The sequence below is a fragment of the Bos mutus genome, chromosome 8 (genome assembly GCF_027580195.1).
Source record: "Bos mutus isolate GX-2022 chromosome 8, NWIPB_WYAK_1.1, whole genome shotgun sequence".
Lineage (NCBI taxonomy): Eukaryota > Metazoa > Chordata > Mammalia > Artiodactyla > Bovidae > Bos > Bos mutus.
This window is the reverse complement of record NC_091624.1, coordinates 35,890,530-35,908,410: the sequence shown is the minus strand read 5'-3', so window position 1 is coordinate 35,908,410 and position 17,881 is coordinate 35,890,530. Positions and strand designations below refer to the sequence as shown.

Here is a 17,881-nt window from a genome sequence, read left to right as displayed (position 1 = left end):
CTTCTTAGCTGACTGATGTGAAGCCAAGGTTGAGAATTACCACCTCCTCTTCGAAGATTAACATGTTCTACAGCCCCTTAATTATCTCCTAAATTTGTTGAGGATTTCCACAAAGCTATCCCCTCCACATGCCTCACAGTCTAATCAATGTTTCAAGTCTTTGTCACTTGAAAAAGAATCCTTAACAAAAACACATGTGCTCTGTCATTCAGTTGTATCCAACTCTTTGGACTGTAGCCCACCAGGGGGCAGTGAGGGTGGGAAAAGGGGATATTCCCCATCCAGGGATCGAACCAGTGTCTCCTGCATTGCAGGCAGATTCTTCACGTGCTAGCAGGGAACCCTATCACAAACATACTTTCTACTACAGATTTCACCCACATGCCATCTCCAGGCTGCTTTGCACCCACTGCCTGCTTAATATTTTATGCTAGGCTTACAATAGTGCCACATTATGGCTGGGATCAGTGCTCAGAGTTTGTACACAAGACTGTAAGTTTAGTGCCTGAATATGAAACATATCACACTTTGATCCAGAAACTAGAAGATGGGAGGTCATATTGGGTAGTACTGGAAACAGAAATGACAAGAGGAAAATGAAGAACTTGAAGACTCTTTTGGGAAAAACAAGACTGGCCAAGAGCATGGTCTACAACCAGCTACATTTTAATACCTATCATGTTCTCTTTGAGGCATACTTCTCTTTTTCTTAAAAGAGAGGGACAGAAATGGGGGAAAAAAGAAAAAACCCAACTCCTGTCTACTCTTTGCAAATCCAGAACAATGGGACCAATTCAAATGGATCAATGAATGACCTGTACATAATAGCTAAATCCATAAAACGGAAGAAAATACAGAGGAAAACCTCCATGACCTTGGATTGGGAATGAATTCTTATATATGGCACCAAAATCAGGAGCAACAAAGGAAAAACTTGACTTTAAAAATTTAAAACTTTTGTACAAAGGGCATTATCGAGAAGTGAAAAGACAATCTGTAACTGAAAGGGTTTAATATCCAGAATATATTTTAAAAACTCCCACAACTCAACAACAAATATTTTCAAAAGGCAAAGGACTTGAAAAGACCTTTCTCTGAAGAAGATGTACAAACAGCCAATAAAGCACAAGAAAAGATGCTTATCATCATTAACTCATTAGGGAGATACAAACCAAACCACAATGAGATAACCATCCAACACTCAGCAGAATGGCTGAAGTCTGAAACAAAACCAAGAAAAACAGAAAATGGTTAAGTGTTGCCAAGGAGGTAGAGAAAACTGGAAAACACACCTTGCTGATGGGAATGTAAAATAGTACAGCTGCTGTGGAAAATAGGAAGTTCCTCAAAAAAGTTAAAAACTATCATATGACCCAACAATTCCACTCTAGGTAGACATCCAAATGAATTAAAAACAGACTCAATACTTACTAGTGTTATAACAGCATTATTCATAATATCTAAGTGATGTGTCCATCAACAGATGAATGAATAAATGTGGTATGGCCATAAAATAGAGTATTATTCAGCCATGAAAGGGAATGAAGCACTGACACATGCTATAACATGAATGAACCTTGAAAATGTGATAAGAAACCTGACATAAAAGACCACATAAAGGCACACCTCGTTTTACTGTAACTTTATTGTCCTTTGAAAATATTTTTTTTTTTAAACAAAATGAAAATTTGTGGCAACTCTGTCCAGCAAGCCTTCCAGTGCCATTTTTCCAACAGCATTTGTTCATGTCTTTGTGTCACATTTTGGTAGTTCTTAAAATGTTTCAATTGTTCTCAGTTATTACTGTATTTGTTATGGTGATCTGTGATCAGTGGTCTTTGTAACTGCAGATGTGGTGGAAATGGCAAGAGAACTAGAAGTGAAGCCTGAAGATGTGGCCAAATGTCTGCTATCTCCCAATAAAACTTTAATGAATACGTAGTTGCTTTCGATGGAGGAACAAAGAAAATGATTTTTTGAAATGAGATCTATGTAGTAGTCCTGGTGAAGAAACCGAGAAGACTGTTGAAATGACAACAAAGTGTTCAGTATAGCATATATTAGTTGGTAAAGCTGTGGCAGGATTTGAGAGGACTGATTCCAATTTTGAAAGAAGTTCAACTGTGAAAGGAAGTTCATCACTTGTGAAAGGGAAGAGTCAATGCGGCAAACCTCATTGCTGTCTTGTTTTAAGAAACTTCCACAGCCACCCCAAAACCTTCAGCAGCCACCACCCTAACCAATCAGCAGCCCCAACATCGAGACAAGACCCTCCACCAGAAAAACGATTATGACTCACTGAAGGCACAGATAGCATTTTTAGCAATATTTTAATTAAGGTATATACATCGTTTTTTAGACATTAACACTAGTGTGCATTTAATAGACTATAGTGTGAGCATGACTTTTATATGCACTGGAAAGACAAACACTGTGTGTGACTCACTTTATTGTGTTATTGGCTCTATGAAGGCGGTCTGGAACTGAACCCATGCTATCTCTGAGGTATTGCCTGTATTACATAATTACATTTCTATGAAACATCCAAAATAGGTAAATGCATAGAAGACAGAAAACAGACAAGTGGTTGCCAGGGGCTGGGCTAAGGGGGGAATAATGAGTGATTTCTTAATGGCTTTGGGGTTTCCTCTTGGGGTGATGAAGTTTTGGATGATTGTGATGGTTGCACAACACTGTGAATGTACTTAAATACCACTGAACTATAGATTTTTAAATGGTTACAACAGTAAAATTTGTTTTATATATATATATATATTTTTTTTTAAAGCAAAAATGAAAACCGCAGGCATTCCCCACAAGAGCTTTCCCACTAACCTTATTACCATTTGCTAAGACAGCCAATTACAATGCATGCTTCCTTTGGGAAGACTGTTTCCCAAAGAACAGGGGCTCAGTCAAGTGTATCCTGTTCCTTCTACAATATTCAGTAAGCAGTCAAGTCACCACTTCTCCTTTGGAAAAGAGTGAATACTAAGGAACAAAAATGTGCTCCTCCAACATTTTCCCCCTTCTGGCATGATGGTGTACTGCGGATTAAGATGATCACAAATTCTGTGACATTCTCCTCATCAAACAGTTTGGGGCCTATGAGCCTTAAATCTGGGCAAGTTAAGCTCAACCAGTAGAATACAAGAGAAATGACACTGGGCCAGTTTGGGGGATGGGGGTGCACACCTTTAAAAACTGACAGCTTTCATTTTTCCTTGAAATACATGCCCTTGAAACCTATCCACCATTTGTGAGGAAGCACAAGTAGCTCTTGTAGAAAGGCCCAGGTGGAGATGAACTGAGACCCCCCCCAACTGCACTCCCAGATGAAAGTACATAGTAATTAAGATAGCTAAGGGAATAAGCTCTCTTGAAAGTAAATTCTTCAGACCCAGTCAATTTGCTCCAGCAGTATTCACCAATCCTTGCCAAAGTGCTCAATCATGAATAAAATTAATGACTGATTTTTGTTCTAAGCCCCTGTGCTGTGGGATAGTTTGTTATGAAGCATTAAATAACCACAACACACTGGAAATTTCCTTCCCGCTCTAGAAATTAGGTGCGGAGAATGGGTCTGAATAGCTTTAAAAAAAAAAAAAATTAGTTTGAATATACAGCTACTATATATCTCATGAAAGAATTAGCCCCCACATTCAGCTTTGGCCTTCTGAGGGAAAATATACCAGGAACTCCCATAAATGCCTAGTTCATAGAGTGGTAAGCAAGACAGATTGGACTGTGGCTCTGGGACAGGTTAAGGAGTTGAGGCACAAATGTTAACACCTTATAAACTGGAATTACAAACTGAGATGAGAATGTGTTCATTACTACCTCAGCTCTGGAAAAAATCTCCACCTTATTATATTCAGTCTCACCAGCACAAAGGTGTTGTAAAGAGATGTTTTTCCTCCATTTCCAAAAGGGTTGACCGTAAATAGCAGTTCAGATGGGCTGGGAAGGGACCACTCCTACTGACAAGGAAAGGCTGCTAGCTACCTAGCTGAGGAAAATGATGGTTTGAAAGACAGAGAAATCCTCTCCCTCGCACTGTAGCCCATACAACAAATGTGTCTGTGTGCTTATCTAGATCTATAGTCAAATTTATTCCAGGGATCAAAGGTGATGGTTAACTTTTTCTTTATAGTTTTTGGTAGAAAACAAGTACTCCATATTCTCCCCCAAAATAGAGTCCCCTTACACATACACACACAACTTCCCATCTTAACAGAACACAAAAGGCAAACCTCCTCTACACTGCCACCACCTCCCTCACCACAGCTGCTGCTGCTAAGTCGCTTCCGTCGTGTCCAACCCTGTGCGATCCTATAGACGGCAGCCCACCAGGCTCCCCCGTCCCTGGGATTCTCTAGGCAAGAATACTGGAGTGGGTTGCCATTTCCTTCTCCAGTGCATGAGAGTAAAAAGTCAAAGTGAAGTCGCTCAGTCGTGTCCGACTCTTAGCGACCCCAGCTGCTGTTCCCCATTTCTCTGGATTCTCTTTACTTCAAAATTCTGTGTATCCTGATATTTTCCAGGTTCATTCTAATCAGAATTTTACCCTAATCACACTTTAAAACTCCTATTATAGACATAGAGGTCCTTCCCTTTACTAAATCCATAGGTTAATAGTCAATCCAAGATGAGTACTTAAAGGCAACAGCATTCAACACACTTCTTTACCATCTTTCTACTTGTGAAAAAATTTTCCACAAGCTTTCAGCCTACCTGCCTGTCCATGTCCTTTGCTGGTTTACTCTCATCTCTCTAAGCTGAAGTTAACAGCAAACCAGGACTCAAATCTCCCCAAAGTGTGTTTATCAACATGCTCTAAAATTCATCTAGTGAGGATTTCTCAACCTTGGCACTATTCACATTTTGAAACCAGATATCTTTGCTGTGGGAGGCTGCTCTGTGCATCAGACAACATTCAGTGGCATCCTTAACCTCTACTCATTACATGCCAACAGTAGCCTTAACTATGATGTCAAAAAGGTCTCTCTAGACATTGTCAAAAGCCCCCCTTTGTAGTTTCTGGTTGAGAACCAGAGACCTCATCCTTGGCTTTAAATACTATCTATATACACTGGCGGCTGTATAACTTGTCTGTAGCCTGAACCTCTCCTCATGCTGCCTTCTCATTATCTCTAATTATATATCTAATCAAGTCCATCTCACTTAACACATCAAAACTAGACTTCTGACATACACCCCAACCCATATGCACCCTGCTCACTTTGCTTGGCATCTCTCTTGTTCTCAACTCTCACACTTTTATTCATCAGTAAAACCTACTGGCTCTGCCTTCAAAACATACCCCAATTTCTTACTAGAATTTGACTACAATTTCTTACTACCGTCACTGCTACCAGTCCAACCCAAGCTGGTATTAACTCTGAAATCCTAACAGTCTCTCTGCTTCCACCCTGGTTCAATGGTTCTTACTTACCGGGGAACTTGTTAGAAATGAAAATTCTCCTCCAAGCCCAGGACTAGCAAATCAGAAACTCTAAGGGTGGGACACAAAAATTTTAGGGCATTAAGCTCTGCACATCAAACACCTGCACCACTTACCTGTCCCCATCTCTCCCATCAATCCCTATACCACTTTCTCCCTAGCTCACCTTGACCGTCACACTGAACTGCCTGGGTTCTAGATACACACTCAGAACATTCACATTACATCACATTTTCATTAGCTGCCTCTCTTCCTGAAAAGCTGTTCACCCTCCCAGATATTCTTCAAGTCTCTAGTTACATGTCACCTTTTCAGTGAGGCCTTTTCTGACTACCCTATATAAAATAAAATACGTTCTTCCTTAACTAGTCTCCTTAATCTTAGTTTTTCACCAAAGCACTTATCACTACCTAACAGGCCATATATGTGTTTTGTTTACTGTTTCCCTACATTCCACTATGTAAACCCCATATGGACAGAACTTTATTTACTCCTATGCTTTGAGCAACTAGAAAAGAACCTGTTACTCAACAGATGTTCAATAAATGTTCACCTTCTGAAGCAAAATGGCTGCATATGGTTGACTAGAGGAAAGACACAAAAAAGTTGAGGAGAACCACTTCATGTTACTTAAGTAACTGCCAAGAAGATTTCAAGAGCAGAAAAACAAACAAACAAAAATCCTCCAAAGTGTAAGTGAATGAGAGAAGCAGAATGCAGCAGTTAACACTGCAGAGTATATCAACTGGTTAGCCAAGTTTAGGAAACCTACAAAACTGACCCCAGAGGCACAGTACCCTTTATATAAGCCAAAGAAGACAGATGAAATTCCAAAGGAGAGAATATCATGTGCAATACTACAGAAGCAGACATTTGCCAAGTATAATTTTCCCCAAGTGTGTTTTCACTGGATCTACTGAGAACAGTTAAGTGAAAAGGACAGTAGAGAATAGGACAAAGCTGTATTATAAAGGTTTCCTTAATGCAGGACTTATTGACTTAATCAACATGTTTAATGTTAAGAGAGGAAGCAGATATGCACGTATTTCTCTGCCTTAACAACATAAACTTGTTTTGCACAAGGACACACATGTGCTCCAGGTTCTTTTATCACTAATGTTAGTAGCATTTTTATCGGTCCTATTTTGTTGTAATTTGTCTACTAAATTAACATGGTAATAATGTTTCTCAAACAAAAAACTCCTTTCATGACTACATTGAGGCCAAGTCTGAAACACTAATTCTGAATACACAGAGGCCAGTTGTCATTTATCTCATTTGCTAAAATTTGTGTAGGATCACAAGTATTCCACTTGGGAAATAAAATCCTGAAATGTTATTTTCACCACTCAACCCAATATGAGAACAATTTAAGTCTACAGTATTTTAGGAGGGTTTTTTCGTTTAAGGCTTTGGAGAATTTTAAGTATCTTAAACTCCTTAAAAGATATTCAAATCTAAGATGAACATATCAGAAACAAACAGCAACAAAAAATCACACCAGGGCGACAACTAAAAGGTTCTTTAGAATCACCTAGGTGGGTGATTCTAAAGAATCAGGCCTCACACAGGCCTCACCACCACTTTCAGTCATGATGCCCTGACTCCAGATAATAGTCAAGAACCAAAAAGAGCAAGCAAAAGCCCAAGTTACCTGATGTCCCAGTTGGTTCTCTTTCTAACACACAATATAGTATATACACACAGAATTTAACTGAGGAAACAAAAAAATTAATGAAAAATAATCTCAAGTGTAGGAAAATCTGGGGGTCAATCAATTCCAGTAGTCTTTAAAAGACATGATTACTCAAAGTAAATTGAAGACATCTTTTTCTTTCTACAAAAAAGGCAAGACAAACAAGTGTAAAAGCTAGAGATTTATTGTTATTTTGTGATTAATAAATTGTCAAACTGGTTATGACACTACCCCACACTGTATACCACCAATTGCTAGTACAAAAGTTTTAAAACCATACTGAGGCATAAGGCAGAGAGAGCAGAGACACACAAATATCATCCTTAACAAGTTCCTCTTAGTCATGCCTCCATCTTAATTAACCTTTGTACCTGTTTTATTCCAGGGGACAGTGTCAAAACAGTGCACGAAATGGTGGGCAACCTGCCTCTTCACCTTTTTAATAGCAAGCAACTTACAGAAGTAATGGAATTCAACTTATATTTCCCTTGATTTTACTGGTCTGAATTAATTTTAGTTACTTTAACATTTTAATTTCCCTTAACTGTACATGAGAGAATATAATGACCTAAGAGAATACTGAACCAGAGTCAGCCAAATATATTACTGACCCCAAAGTTAGGTTTTAATTGGTCCTAAAGGAATGTACCACCCCAATAGTTTGAGAGTTAGGCAAACAGAATTTCCTTGGGGAGGGAAGAAAAAAGCTGTAGAACAGCCAAATGTACTCAACATTGTTAAAACGGCTCTTTGTTTTCACCCCTGAATGATACTTCTTTACTACACTATATGCACAGAAATCCTAACAGAATCTTGGTTGCCAGTATTATTTAGGCTGGCCCAATCCAGGACAGAACCCCACCCCACCCCCAAAATTCCCCTTCTCTCAGGCTCTGAAAAGCACAATATTTAACTATTTCTTAATAGAACTACCAAAACACTTCAGAAACAAGTGGCTCACAAATCATTTTAAATTCGTGTATTGCCTGTGCATGAGAAAACTGATAAATCCCGAAGATAGTTCTATTTTTATATGGCGATTAAAAATAACTGAAACATCAAGACACTTTCAGTGAAAGCAACATTTCAATTACAAATTGTAATGCCTGTTAAACTACCTATGGGAGAAGCTGAAAGTCCTAGGCAAATGCACTTTGGGGTTATACTACAGTGCTCCTTCAGTCTGCACAAAGATTAAGGTAATTTACAGTCAATCTGTGAATGCTGAGACAGTGTTACATCATCTTGTCTGTACAATTAATACGTCCTTAAAGAGACAACCAGAATCAGTTTTTCTACTGTATTTTCAACAAGCCTCACTAACCAGTACTTTTGCTGAGATGTTCATCAAAGATGCTGTAAGATTCTACACAATTAAGAAATACTCTGCTTTGAAGTATTTCCTTATCTTTATTTTTTCCATTACAGATATTTTGCTCAGATGATCTACTGTAGTATGTTTCTAGAGATGCTGTCCCAAATGTGCATACATACATTGTATACAAATAAAGCAAAAACTGTCAGTAGTATAAATCTTACAGCATTTTTGTTTGCAAAAATACATGCCAAAGTCACGATAAGCAATGTTGTATCACAAATTATAAAGCGCAAATGATTTGCTTCTTTTTAATGCTTTTATTCTACATAAATTACTACCAGAGACTAATGTTTAAAAAGCAAATAAACTGGACAGATGCAGGACAAAAATCTGTTCACCCAACTATAAAAGGCGATATGTTTTTTAAAAATTACAATAAATGCAGAAGTGTTTGACGCATGCAGTAGCCTTAAATGAAAAAGCATTGATTCCCACTGTTCCAGGAAAACAAAAAACAAACAAACACAGTGAAACCCACACATCTTACTGCACTCCACCTTAAAATGTATCATATATTGGGTTCGTTTATAACAGCACAGAATTCCAAGAGTCAAAATGAAATAAAGCGGGTATTTTAAAGATTTAAGAGCCGTTATCAAAAATAAATTACATTTTTTTCAAGATACAGAAATGCTGCTATGATGGCTGAGAGCCCAGTAACCTTTCAATAGCCGCATTGATATCCCCTCCTGTGGCTATTAGCGCTTGCAAGTTTGCTTCACGGTTCAAAAATCCCATTGCACTGAGCTGTTCCAGTTGCTGCTGAAATCTAACTTCTGGATTCTGTAGCTGTTAAACAAAAACAAACAAACCAAAGCTCTAAGGAAAATCAGTCCATGTCACACCTAATCTTTTAAAATTTTAATTGCTTTTTAATATTTGCTAATCTATTAAGCGATATAAAAGCACTGGCCTCTCTTGAAACATATTCAACATATTTAAAAGTCCAATTAGTACTTTATTTACAGAGGGAGCCCAGCCTGGTGCTCTGTTACAACTTAGGTGAGAGGCAGGCTCAAGAGGGAGGGGATATACATATAATTATCACTGATTCGTATTGTTGTACAACAGAAACCAACACAACATTGTAAAGCAATTATCATCCAATTAAAAAATTCAAGAAACTAAAAATATATAAATAATGGAAAAATAAAATACTTTTATTATTAAAAAATAATTTTAAAAAAAGTTTTGGAGCTATTGACCAATTGGGTAATTGTAAAGGCCAGTGTCCTCATATACAAAATTCTAAAGTTCTAATCTAATGAGGCTTAGAATGTCTTTAATTTCAGTATCAGCCAGTAAAGTCTTCAGAAAAAAGTTCCAGTTTCAGATGTACATATTATACTCCTCATTTTTTCAGCTGCATCTCCCTTTCAGAAATAATGTACTACAGAAATACATAAATGATCACTCAATTCTGGGCAACATGATAATGGTGAAGTCTACAGATTGTTCAACTTAGATAACAATTCTGCCCAATACCTGAAATTGCTTTTTCCTACTAATTCAAAGAACATTTACTGAGCCAGCAAGTCATGCTAGTTATCAGGAATACAAATCCTCGTGTAAGATAAAACTCTGACCTGTTTATTGTATTGAATAAGGCTTAAAATAAAAAACTATGCTGTATTTTCACCATGTAGTAGTTTGAGCACAATCTACTCTAACAGGTTTGAATTTGCAATCATCTGTAAAAATGGCATATTCTTAGTAAATAAATGATTCTAGATGCAAGAACATTAGGAGTTCACATTTTTTAGCCGTATTTGTGAGGTGTATATATGTAACACAAGTTACCATAGGAAGCAGTAGCAGGTGGGGTGAAATACTTACAACTTTTAAGCCAAAATACAAGGAGCAGATAGAATACAGTTGTTTGGGAGGTATTTGGAATAATCAGTTTCTATTCCTCCCTGACAAACTTTTATAAAATATAATCTATTTCAGTTTTCTAACACAGACTCCAAAAAAGAATGCATTTTAAAAAGCAATTTCCAAAATTACAGCAGAGCAGTTCTTCCCTAAAACTATAACATTTCCTTTAATGTCTAATATAGTAGCAAAGTTAACAATTATAATGCCTATTTTTTAGAATCAATATAATTAAGAACAAACTTTTCATTACAAGCTAAGCCCCCAAAGATGACCACTTTCTTTACTTTTTTGAAATTTCTACCATTAAGAAGAGCAGAAAAGAATCATTACCTGAGGATTCACTCCAGCAAGAGCCTGCAGCATTTGCTGGATAAACTGCTGGTGTCCAGGTTCGGTGGTTCCTACTGTGGGACTTGGGTTTTCGCTAGATGTAGAAGTAGAGCCATTGGTTCCTGAAGAGCCTCCAGTACTTCCTAATGCCCCCAGGCCAGGAGTAAACCTAGAGAAAGCACCAACTGTTAGTAAATCTAAACTCCTAAAAATAAGAGGCCAGACCAGGCTGGCTAATGGCAAATCAGTTATATTTCAATATAATGTTAGCTAAGTTATTTTCTTAAAAGAAGCATTTTTACTTTGAAAACTCTCTTACAAACAATCTCAACCCAAGAAAAGAATGGCCATTAAATCTGAAATTCTCAGAGAAAAGTAACCACTGTGCACTTGCACAATCTTTCCCAAATAAGCCTACCCTGGGATGAGGCCGGGGGCTTCAGTTGCTAAGGTCTGTAAACCCTGCTGAATCTGTAATAAGGCCTGCATTGCTCTAGGGTTTGACATAGCCGATAACGTATCAGGATTCTGCATCTAAGGAAGAAAGAATACCAGTGGTTACGAGGCAATTAAAATTAGTGAAGGTAAAATGAAAATGTTTTGCTATGCTTCTTGAGAAAATCTAAAACCTTACTCCTAGACACTGGTAATCCGTAATTTCTTCCCCAATATAAACACAAGCACCTCCCCTTTGACAGCAATCTCATGTGCGAATCATCACTTGACCTCCTCCCAAGTCCATTGTGAAAACCATTTTTCATAATGAAACACAATCAGGAGCTCCTCTGGAAGCCATAGTTGTTCCTTGTTTTCCAACAGATAAAAAGCGTTGTTTCTAAGAGACGATCTCCAAATGCACAATTTATATCACATGGCAATATGGTGAAAGCCACATATTCCTCCTTGACTAAGTGTTAATCTGTTGCTGATGGAACAATTTTACCAATCAGATATACTCTAAGACAATAGTTCCAAAGTTGAAGTTAACACATGTGTTGGTTCAGCTGCCCTACTTCCAAATATACACCACCTGACTAACCAAAAAAGATAGGTCTACATCATTACAATAAACCAAAGACACTGACTAACCTTAGATAATGGTTTATAGGTCAGAGAATCATTTGGATAATATTTAAAAGCCCTCCCTAGAACTACCAGTTTCAAAACACCAAGACTGACTCCTCTTTTCTTTTTAAATAGTAACATACCATGGCAATCTCAAGTACTTTTTAATTAAAATAACTTCCTTATATGACAAGACTGACAATTTTAATCTTGCTAATTCCAAGTTTGAGGAATGAGATCTACCCCCTGGAAAACAGGCATTCTATTAATTTGAAGGAATTAAAACATTACGAAGAAACCAAACACGTTAAGGGTAGCTCTCTTCCTGTTACTCGAGATTAGTTAAACCATAAAGTAAAACATGACACAATGAAGCACTTCAAAGTTAGTAAAGTGAAAGAAAATGGTTTATGATATTAACAAAGCATTCAAAATCCTAAAAATCCTCAAAAGCAAAAACCAAATGGTCCTTTCCTCAGAATTTATATTCTTAAAAATAGAAGCAAAAGGTCAGCAGTGAAATGGGGCTCAGTTAAAAATCAAGCTGAATTCTCTGCAAATTGACAGCAGACTCTATTCTACATTTTGCTATCAGCCAGAGAAAAAGCAAGGAAAATGTTTACCATCAAACTTTTTCAAGCAAATCATTACCGAAGACAGCTAGCATCTTTTCTTACTCACTTGTTGAAGGAAAGTTGGGAGCTGTTGTCTCATTTGTTCTTGAAGCTGAGGATTTCCAGCAAATAGGGGATTATTCAGCATCATCTATGGGGCAAGTGTTCAAACAATTTTAACTGGAAATATCTGAAACAAGTAATGTACCTTGTTTAATAGTCTATCTTCCCCCCCAGTGCCTAACCTGGCACTTAACAGGGAGGAAGGTAGAACATGAATAAAAAAGGGAAGATATTGTCCACAAAAGGGATCTCCAGAAAAAACAAAAATGAGGCATCTTCTCTCTCAATGAGAATGGTGATTATGATAATATCATGCGATATCCTAAAAAATAAAAGCAATCGTTTTCTTAGGCTTTTCCTTGAGTAAAGGTGAATATTTGCCCTACGAACAAAAAATGGGAGTAACTGGAATTCATGAGATACATTTTCTGCTACACTCACAGAATAAACCTAAGCATCAATACATGGAACTATACATGGCTTGCACAGACACCTCAACACCCAAGTGGCAAGCACAGAGAAAATCCAGATCTAAAACAACTGTATCTACCTGCCTACTGCAAAAGAGCTAATATTAGGTCCAGAAAAATAACACCGCAGAACAGCAACCAACTTGCCAGAGAAATGGAGCTGCCAGGTGAAAATCAGCCTAGGACTAGAACCGATAGATCTCTGGGGATAAAGTATTAAAATGCTTTAATAAGACCTAAACAATGTAAATCATTTGAGAACACCAAAATTAGCCTCTAGATTTCACCTCACTACCACCAGAGATGAAAAAAATGGCATGCCTAACCTTCAAATGGGTGAGTTAAAAAGTCAGAGTCAGGGCCAATATTAATGTGTTGTATACCCAAAAATAAGATTACAATACACAATAGCATAACCAGAAACTAATAAATTCTCATAGCTTCAAAAAAGACAAATTTTGTATCAGTTTCCCCAAACAGAGTGAAAAGTCAGCTAACAATGATTTACTGATAGCTTATTTACCAGTCCACATCCAAAGTCTGGTGGGGGAGCGGTGTGGAGGATGATCCCTGCCCTCAAGTATTAATAATTAACTACATGTGAGAGTAATTATATATTAATTGCTAAAAGTAGAGAGAATTCTTCCCTCGTTCCCTCAGTTTATCAACTGTTGCAAAGTAGATTCAGTTAATTTAAACAAAATAAGATAGGAAGAAGTCAGACAAGTTTTATGAATATAAGGCATTTATTTTGAAGTGACCAGTAAGTTCACAGTAAATAAAGTAAAATCTACTTGAGACCAACAAACCTGCTTCTTTAATGGCTCCAGTCAATAAAGTTACCACATTTATCTTTTAGGATTCATGTTATTTGAAAAAGCGTGTCAACTTAAGCTGATTCATACTTTTTCAGAAAATTGTTATCACATTTGATTAAGATTCTTCTCCTAACTTACCTGACTGTATAAACAGTTTTTACAATCAGACTTTTTTGAATACCTAAAAACGAAAATCAGAATAGAGAAACTACAAACTTTAATACACTGGTAACCAACATTGTAAATGTTTCTAACAATTATCTATCAATATTGTAAAAGCCAATTCACATCTAGCTTACTTTTGTTTCAACCTTTTGCTTTTAAAGTAAAAAAAGCAACATACAAAAGTGCTCAAGTCACTTTACAAATGTAAAATTGTTAGTTTAAATGGCTGGGAATGTGCTTGTTAGAGTCAAAATTTTAAAGCAAGATGCACATTTAATGATTATTAAATAGGCAAATATGTATTTAAAACCATACAAACAGGATCACTGATACTTATTTCCACATTTATTTTAAAGTGCTATCATCACAGTAAGCTTAAGCATTTAATACTAATAACTCAATTTTATAATGAATAAAACAGTATTTCATAAAGTATACCTACATATATAAAAGTATATAAAAATTTACCTAAAAAATCTTTATTTCCAATTTTACAAATTTTGAGAGAAAAGAAGTTATTACTGAGGGTTGTTAACTCAAACATATCTGCTATATACTTGAATCAACATGGTTCCAGATTTTAGAAATGTAAAAACTAGCTCATATGATATAATGAAGAAAGTGATTTAACTTTAAGAGCTTTTAAAATTTTGGAAATGGAGAGAGATTACAGGAAACTATTTTAAATTCCCAACATTCCACAGAAACCATGTTTAATAAACAGCAAATATAAATTATAGACAATCAAGGTTTAGTTCATATTCTCTAACGTTTTTCAAGCCCAATGGTTCTTAACTTATGGGTACATCAGAATCACTTAGGGAACTTGGGGGAAAAAAATCCAATACAGTTATATCAAACTGTCTGAGAATGAGGCTAAAAAACATTTTTTTTAATCTTAAAATTTCCGAAGTTATCCTAAACATTCAGCTAGGGTTGAGATTCACTTATTTTTTTAGTTATGGTCTCTTCTGAAACAAGTTAGAAAATAATTACTTGATGAAGGACCAGTGTACTAACTTTGGATGGAGATCTATAGTGGAAAGAATGAGAATACTGTTCCACAAATCTCTCTGCCCATACTGAACAATTTCAGGCTATTTTATAACTGCCATTTTGAACATGACTAATACTCAGAATCTGTGTGATCTAATAAATAAGTCTTTCAAATGTATTAACACTTCTTAATCACTTTCAAGATTTACATTACACTAAAGAGTACTATTTCTGAAGCGCTATTTTGAAGAATAGGCTTCAAAAGGGAGAGCAATCAGAAACTTTTCTATTCATCTCCTACATGAACATATGTAGATATAAAGTAAACCTGAACTTCTTTCTAGCCAGTGGACAGAGGAAATGAAGCTGTTTTAATTATATCAGGAAGTATTAATTGACTGTAAAGAAACAAACTGTCCAAAAAATTGGGAGATGCAATTTGCTTCTCTAGTGTATTAAGGCAGCACACACAAAACAAATGTGCCAAAATCACAATGATTTGGTTAGGCCATTTTGATACACAGTGCTCACAATTATAAACTCACCTGTGCAGCAAGGTCAGGGTTCTGGCTTAGTGACTGCATCATGCTTCTCATGTAGGGGGCAGACAACATGTTTTGCATAAGTTGTGGGTTTTCAGTTATTTGCTGCAACAAGCTCTGCATTCCTGGTGTATTGAACATACTGGCTGGAAGTTTTTTTAAAAAGAAGACATTTTATCAAGGGAAAGATAAATAAACAAAAGAAAGTTTTAAAACACAGTAATTTTGCAATTTTAGACAAACATACCTATTAGTTATCAGCTGAACTAAAGAATTTTTGAAACTAAGATCACTAAAACTACATACTCAAAGTATACCAGTTAAGGAGGGTTTACTGACTTTAAAGATTCTAGTTGCATTTACATGAAAATCACATCTTATGGAAAGGCTAGCTTCTAAAAAATCAATTTAAGGCAAAATTTACTACTGAAAAATCTCATTAAGTGAAAATGTCTGAGCCAACTTTTCCTCCAGAATCGCTTAACTAGAATCATATTCAGCACTCAGTATATTCCCACCTAAAATAGAAGGAAGCCTTCTCACCCAGGCCTCTATGACATTGTCACTGAATCCTGGCACTCAATGAATTCAACCCCAAATTAAGGGGCCTTCTTCATACTTCAGTTTCCCCATCTGCAAAATGTAGATACTTGCTACTGTTATTTTTTTTTTGTAGAGAGCTATAGCTAAATGTACGTGAATTCAATATTCTCTGGAAATTAATCTGTTCAACATATATCCACATTTTCACACTTGCCAACTAAATATACTCAAACTCAAATACATTCTCCAACTTTTTCACTCCCCTTGTTCTTATTCCATTCAGTGCAGTTTAACAGGCTCAAAGCATTTGACTCTTCCCACTTAACCTTCTAGTTTATTTTAATTCTGCAGTTTTTCTGTAGTAATTTTTGTTTTTCCTATTCTCTCACATTATTTCAATTTACATTACTCCCCCACCCCCGCCACATTCCAGAGACTAAGGATATTCTAAGACAGCGGACAAACCTAGTCTGCAGGGCAAATACGGCACGTAACCTGTTTTTGTACAGCCCATGAGCTAAAAATGGTTTTTACACTTTTAAATGGTTAAAAAATTTTTTTGTGTGTGAAATGTGAAAACTATATGAGGTTCAAACTTCAAGTTCCATAAATAACATTTTATTGGGACACAGTCATGCTCCCTTATTTATTATCTATAGCAGACAAAAAGTCTGGACAGAGGCACCATGTGGCACTGTCATACTCTACACAGCTGTTGGATGAACCACAAATCAGTGACTCCGTTATACCTTATGCCCCAGGAATTACTGTAGCAAAAAAAAAAAAAAAAAAAAAATTCATACACAAAAATTTTTTTTGTGAAACGTGAAAACTGTATGAAATTCAAACTTCAAGTTTCATTATACTCTACACAGCTGTTGGGTGAACCACAAATCAGTAACTCAGTCATACCTTACGCCTCCATGAATCACTGTAGCATACTGCTATTTCTCTTCTCATTACCAGTGCATACTATTTATGTCAGAACAAGAAGAAAAGGGGGAGAACTGGGACTATGCGTGCCTGCTTTTAAGGCACAGTAGAAGATGAACTATTTTATCAAATGAGGTGGCAAAACGATATTACTATGCAATAATACTAAAATAATAAAATACACTTCAACATTGTTAGACAAAGCACTACCACAGCAAAGCAAGTCAGAAAAATACAATTACTGGGGTTTCCCTGGTGATCCAATGGTTAAGAGTCCCCTTACAATGCAGGGGACACTCGTTTGATCCTTGATCTTGGAAGACCCCACATGCTGCAGAGCAACTAAGCCCCTGCACCACAACTGCTGAGCCCACATGCCACAACTACTGAAGATCACATACCCTAAAGCCCACACTCTGCAACGAGAGGCCACCGCACCACAACTAGAGAATAGCCCCCACTTGTCCCAACTAGAGGAAGCCTGAGTGCAGCAACAAAGACCCAGCACAGCCAAAAGTAACTAAGTTAAAAAATAAAATACAATTATCTCATCATAGCCAAATTTCTTCACAAAAATAAAAAATGAAAATAAAGCTGCAACCAAAGTTAGGTTCCTAAATGGTTTACTTGTTAGCCAAGCAAAGAAAGGAGCATATTAGTTATGATTAATTAGTATGGTTATTTAAATCTTGACTGTAGCACCCAGGGAAATGTGTGCTGGGAAAATAAACTTGTTTGAGGCTACTCGCCTTTCAAGGAGAACAATTTCTCAAAAGTGAGGGACACTGAGCTGTTAACTGATAATTTAAAAACACGAATTATTTTGAGTAGTATTCCTTGGTTCCTAACAAATAGATAAATGTTACTGATACTGCTCAGTTCTTTTGTGAGGCAACAATGTCAAGATGGAAGTAACTAAAATTAGC

At 36.6% G+C, this 17,881-nt stretch overlaps 1 protein-coding gene across 2 annotated transcripts in view; it reads right to left on the bottom strand.

Annotated features, from left to right (window-relative positions):
• Positions 1-7,328: 7,328 nt before the first annotated feature.
• The window catches only part of UBQLN1 (ubiquilin 1), a 57,164-nt gene continuing 46,611 nt past the window's right edge, over positions 7,329-17,881 (bottom strand). The window contains exons 7-11 of one of the 2 annotated variants that reach the window (XM_005903056.2): positions 15,483-15,625; positions 12,493-12,576; positions 11,165-11,280; positions 10,747-10,915; positions 7,329-9,327 (exon numbers count right to left, since the gene is read on the bottom strand). In XM_005903056.2, coding sequence (XP_005903118.2) covers positions 9,175-9,327; positions 10,747-10,915; positions 11,165-11,280; positions 12,493-12,576; positions 15,483-15,625 — 665 coding nt within the window. In that variant the 3' untranslated portion in view covers positions 7,329-9,174. The remainder of the gene's footprint in view (positions 9,328-10,746; positions 10,916-11,164; positions 11,281-12,492; positions 12,577-15,482; positions 15,626-17,881) is intronic. The other variant, XM_005903057.2, reaches the window with a different exon arrangement.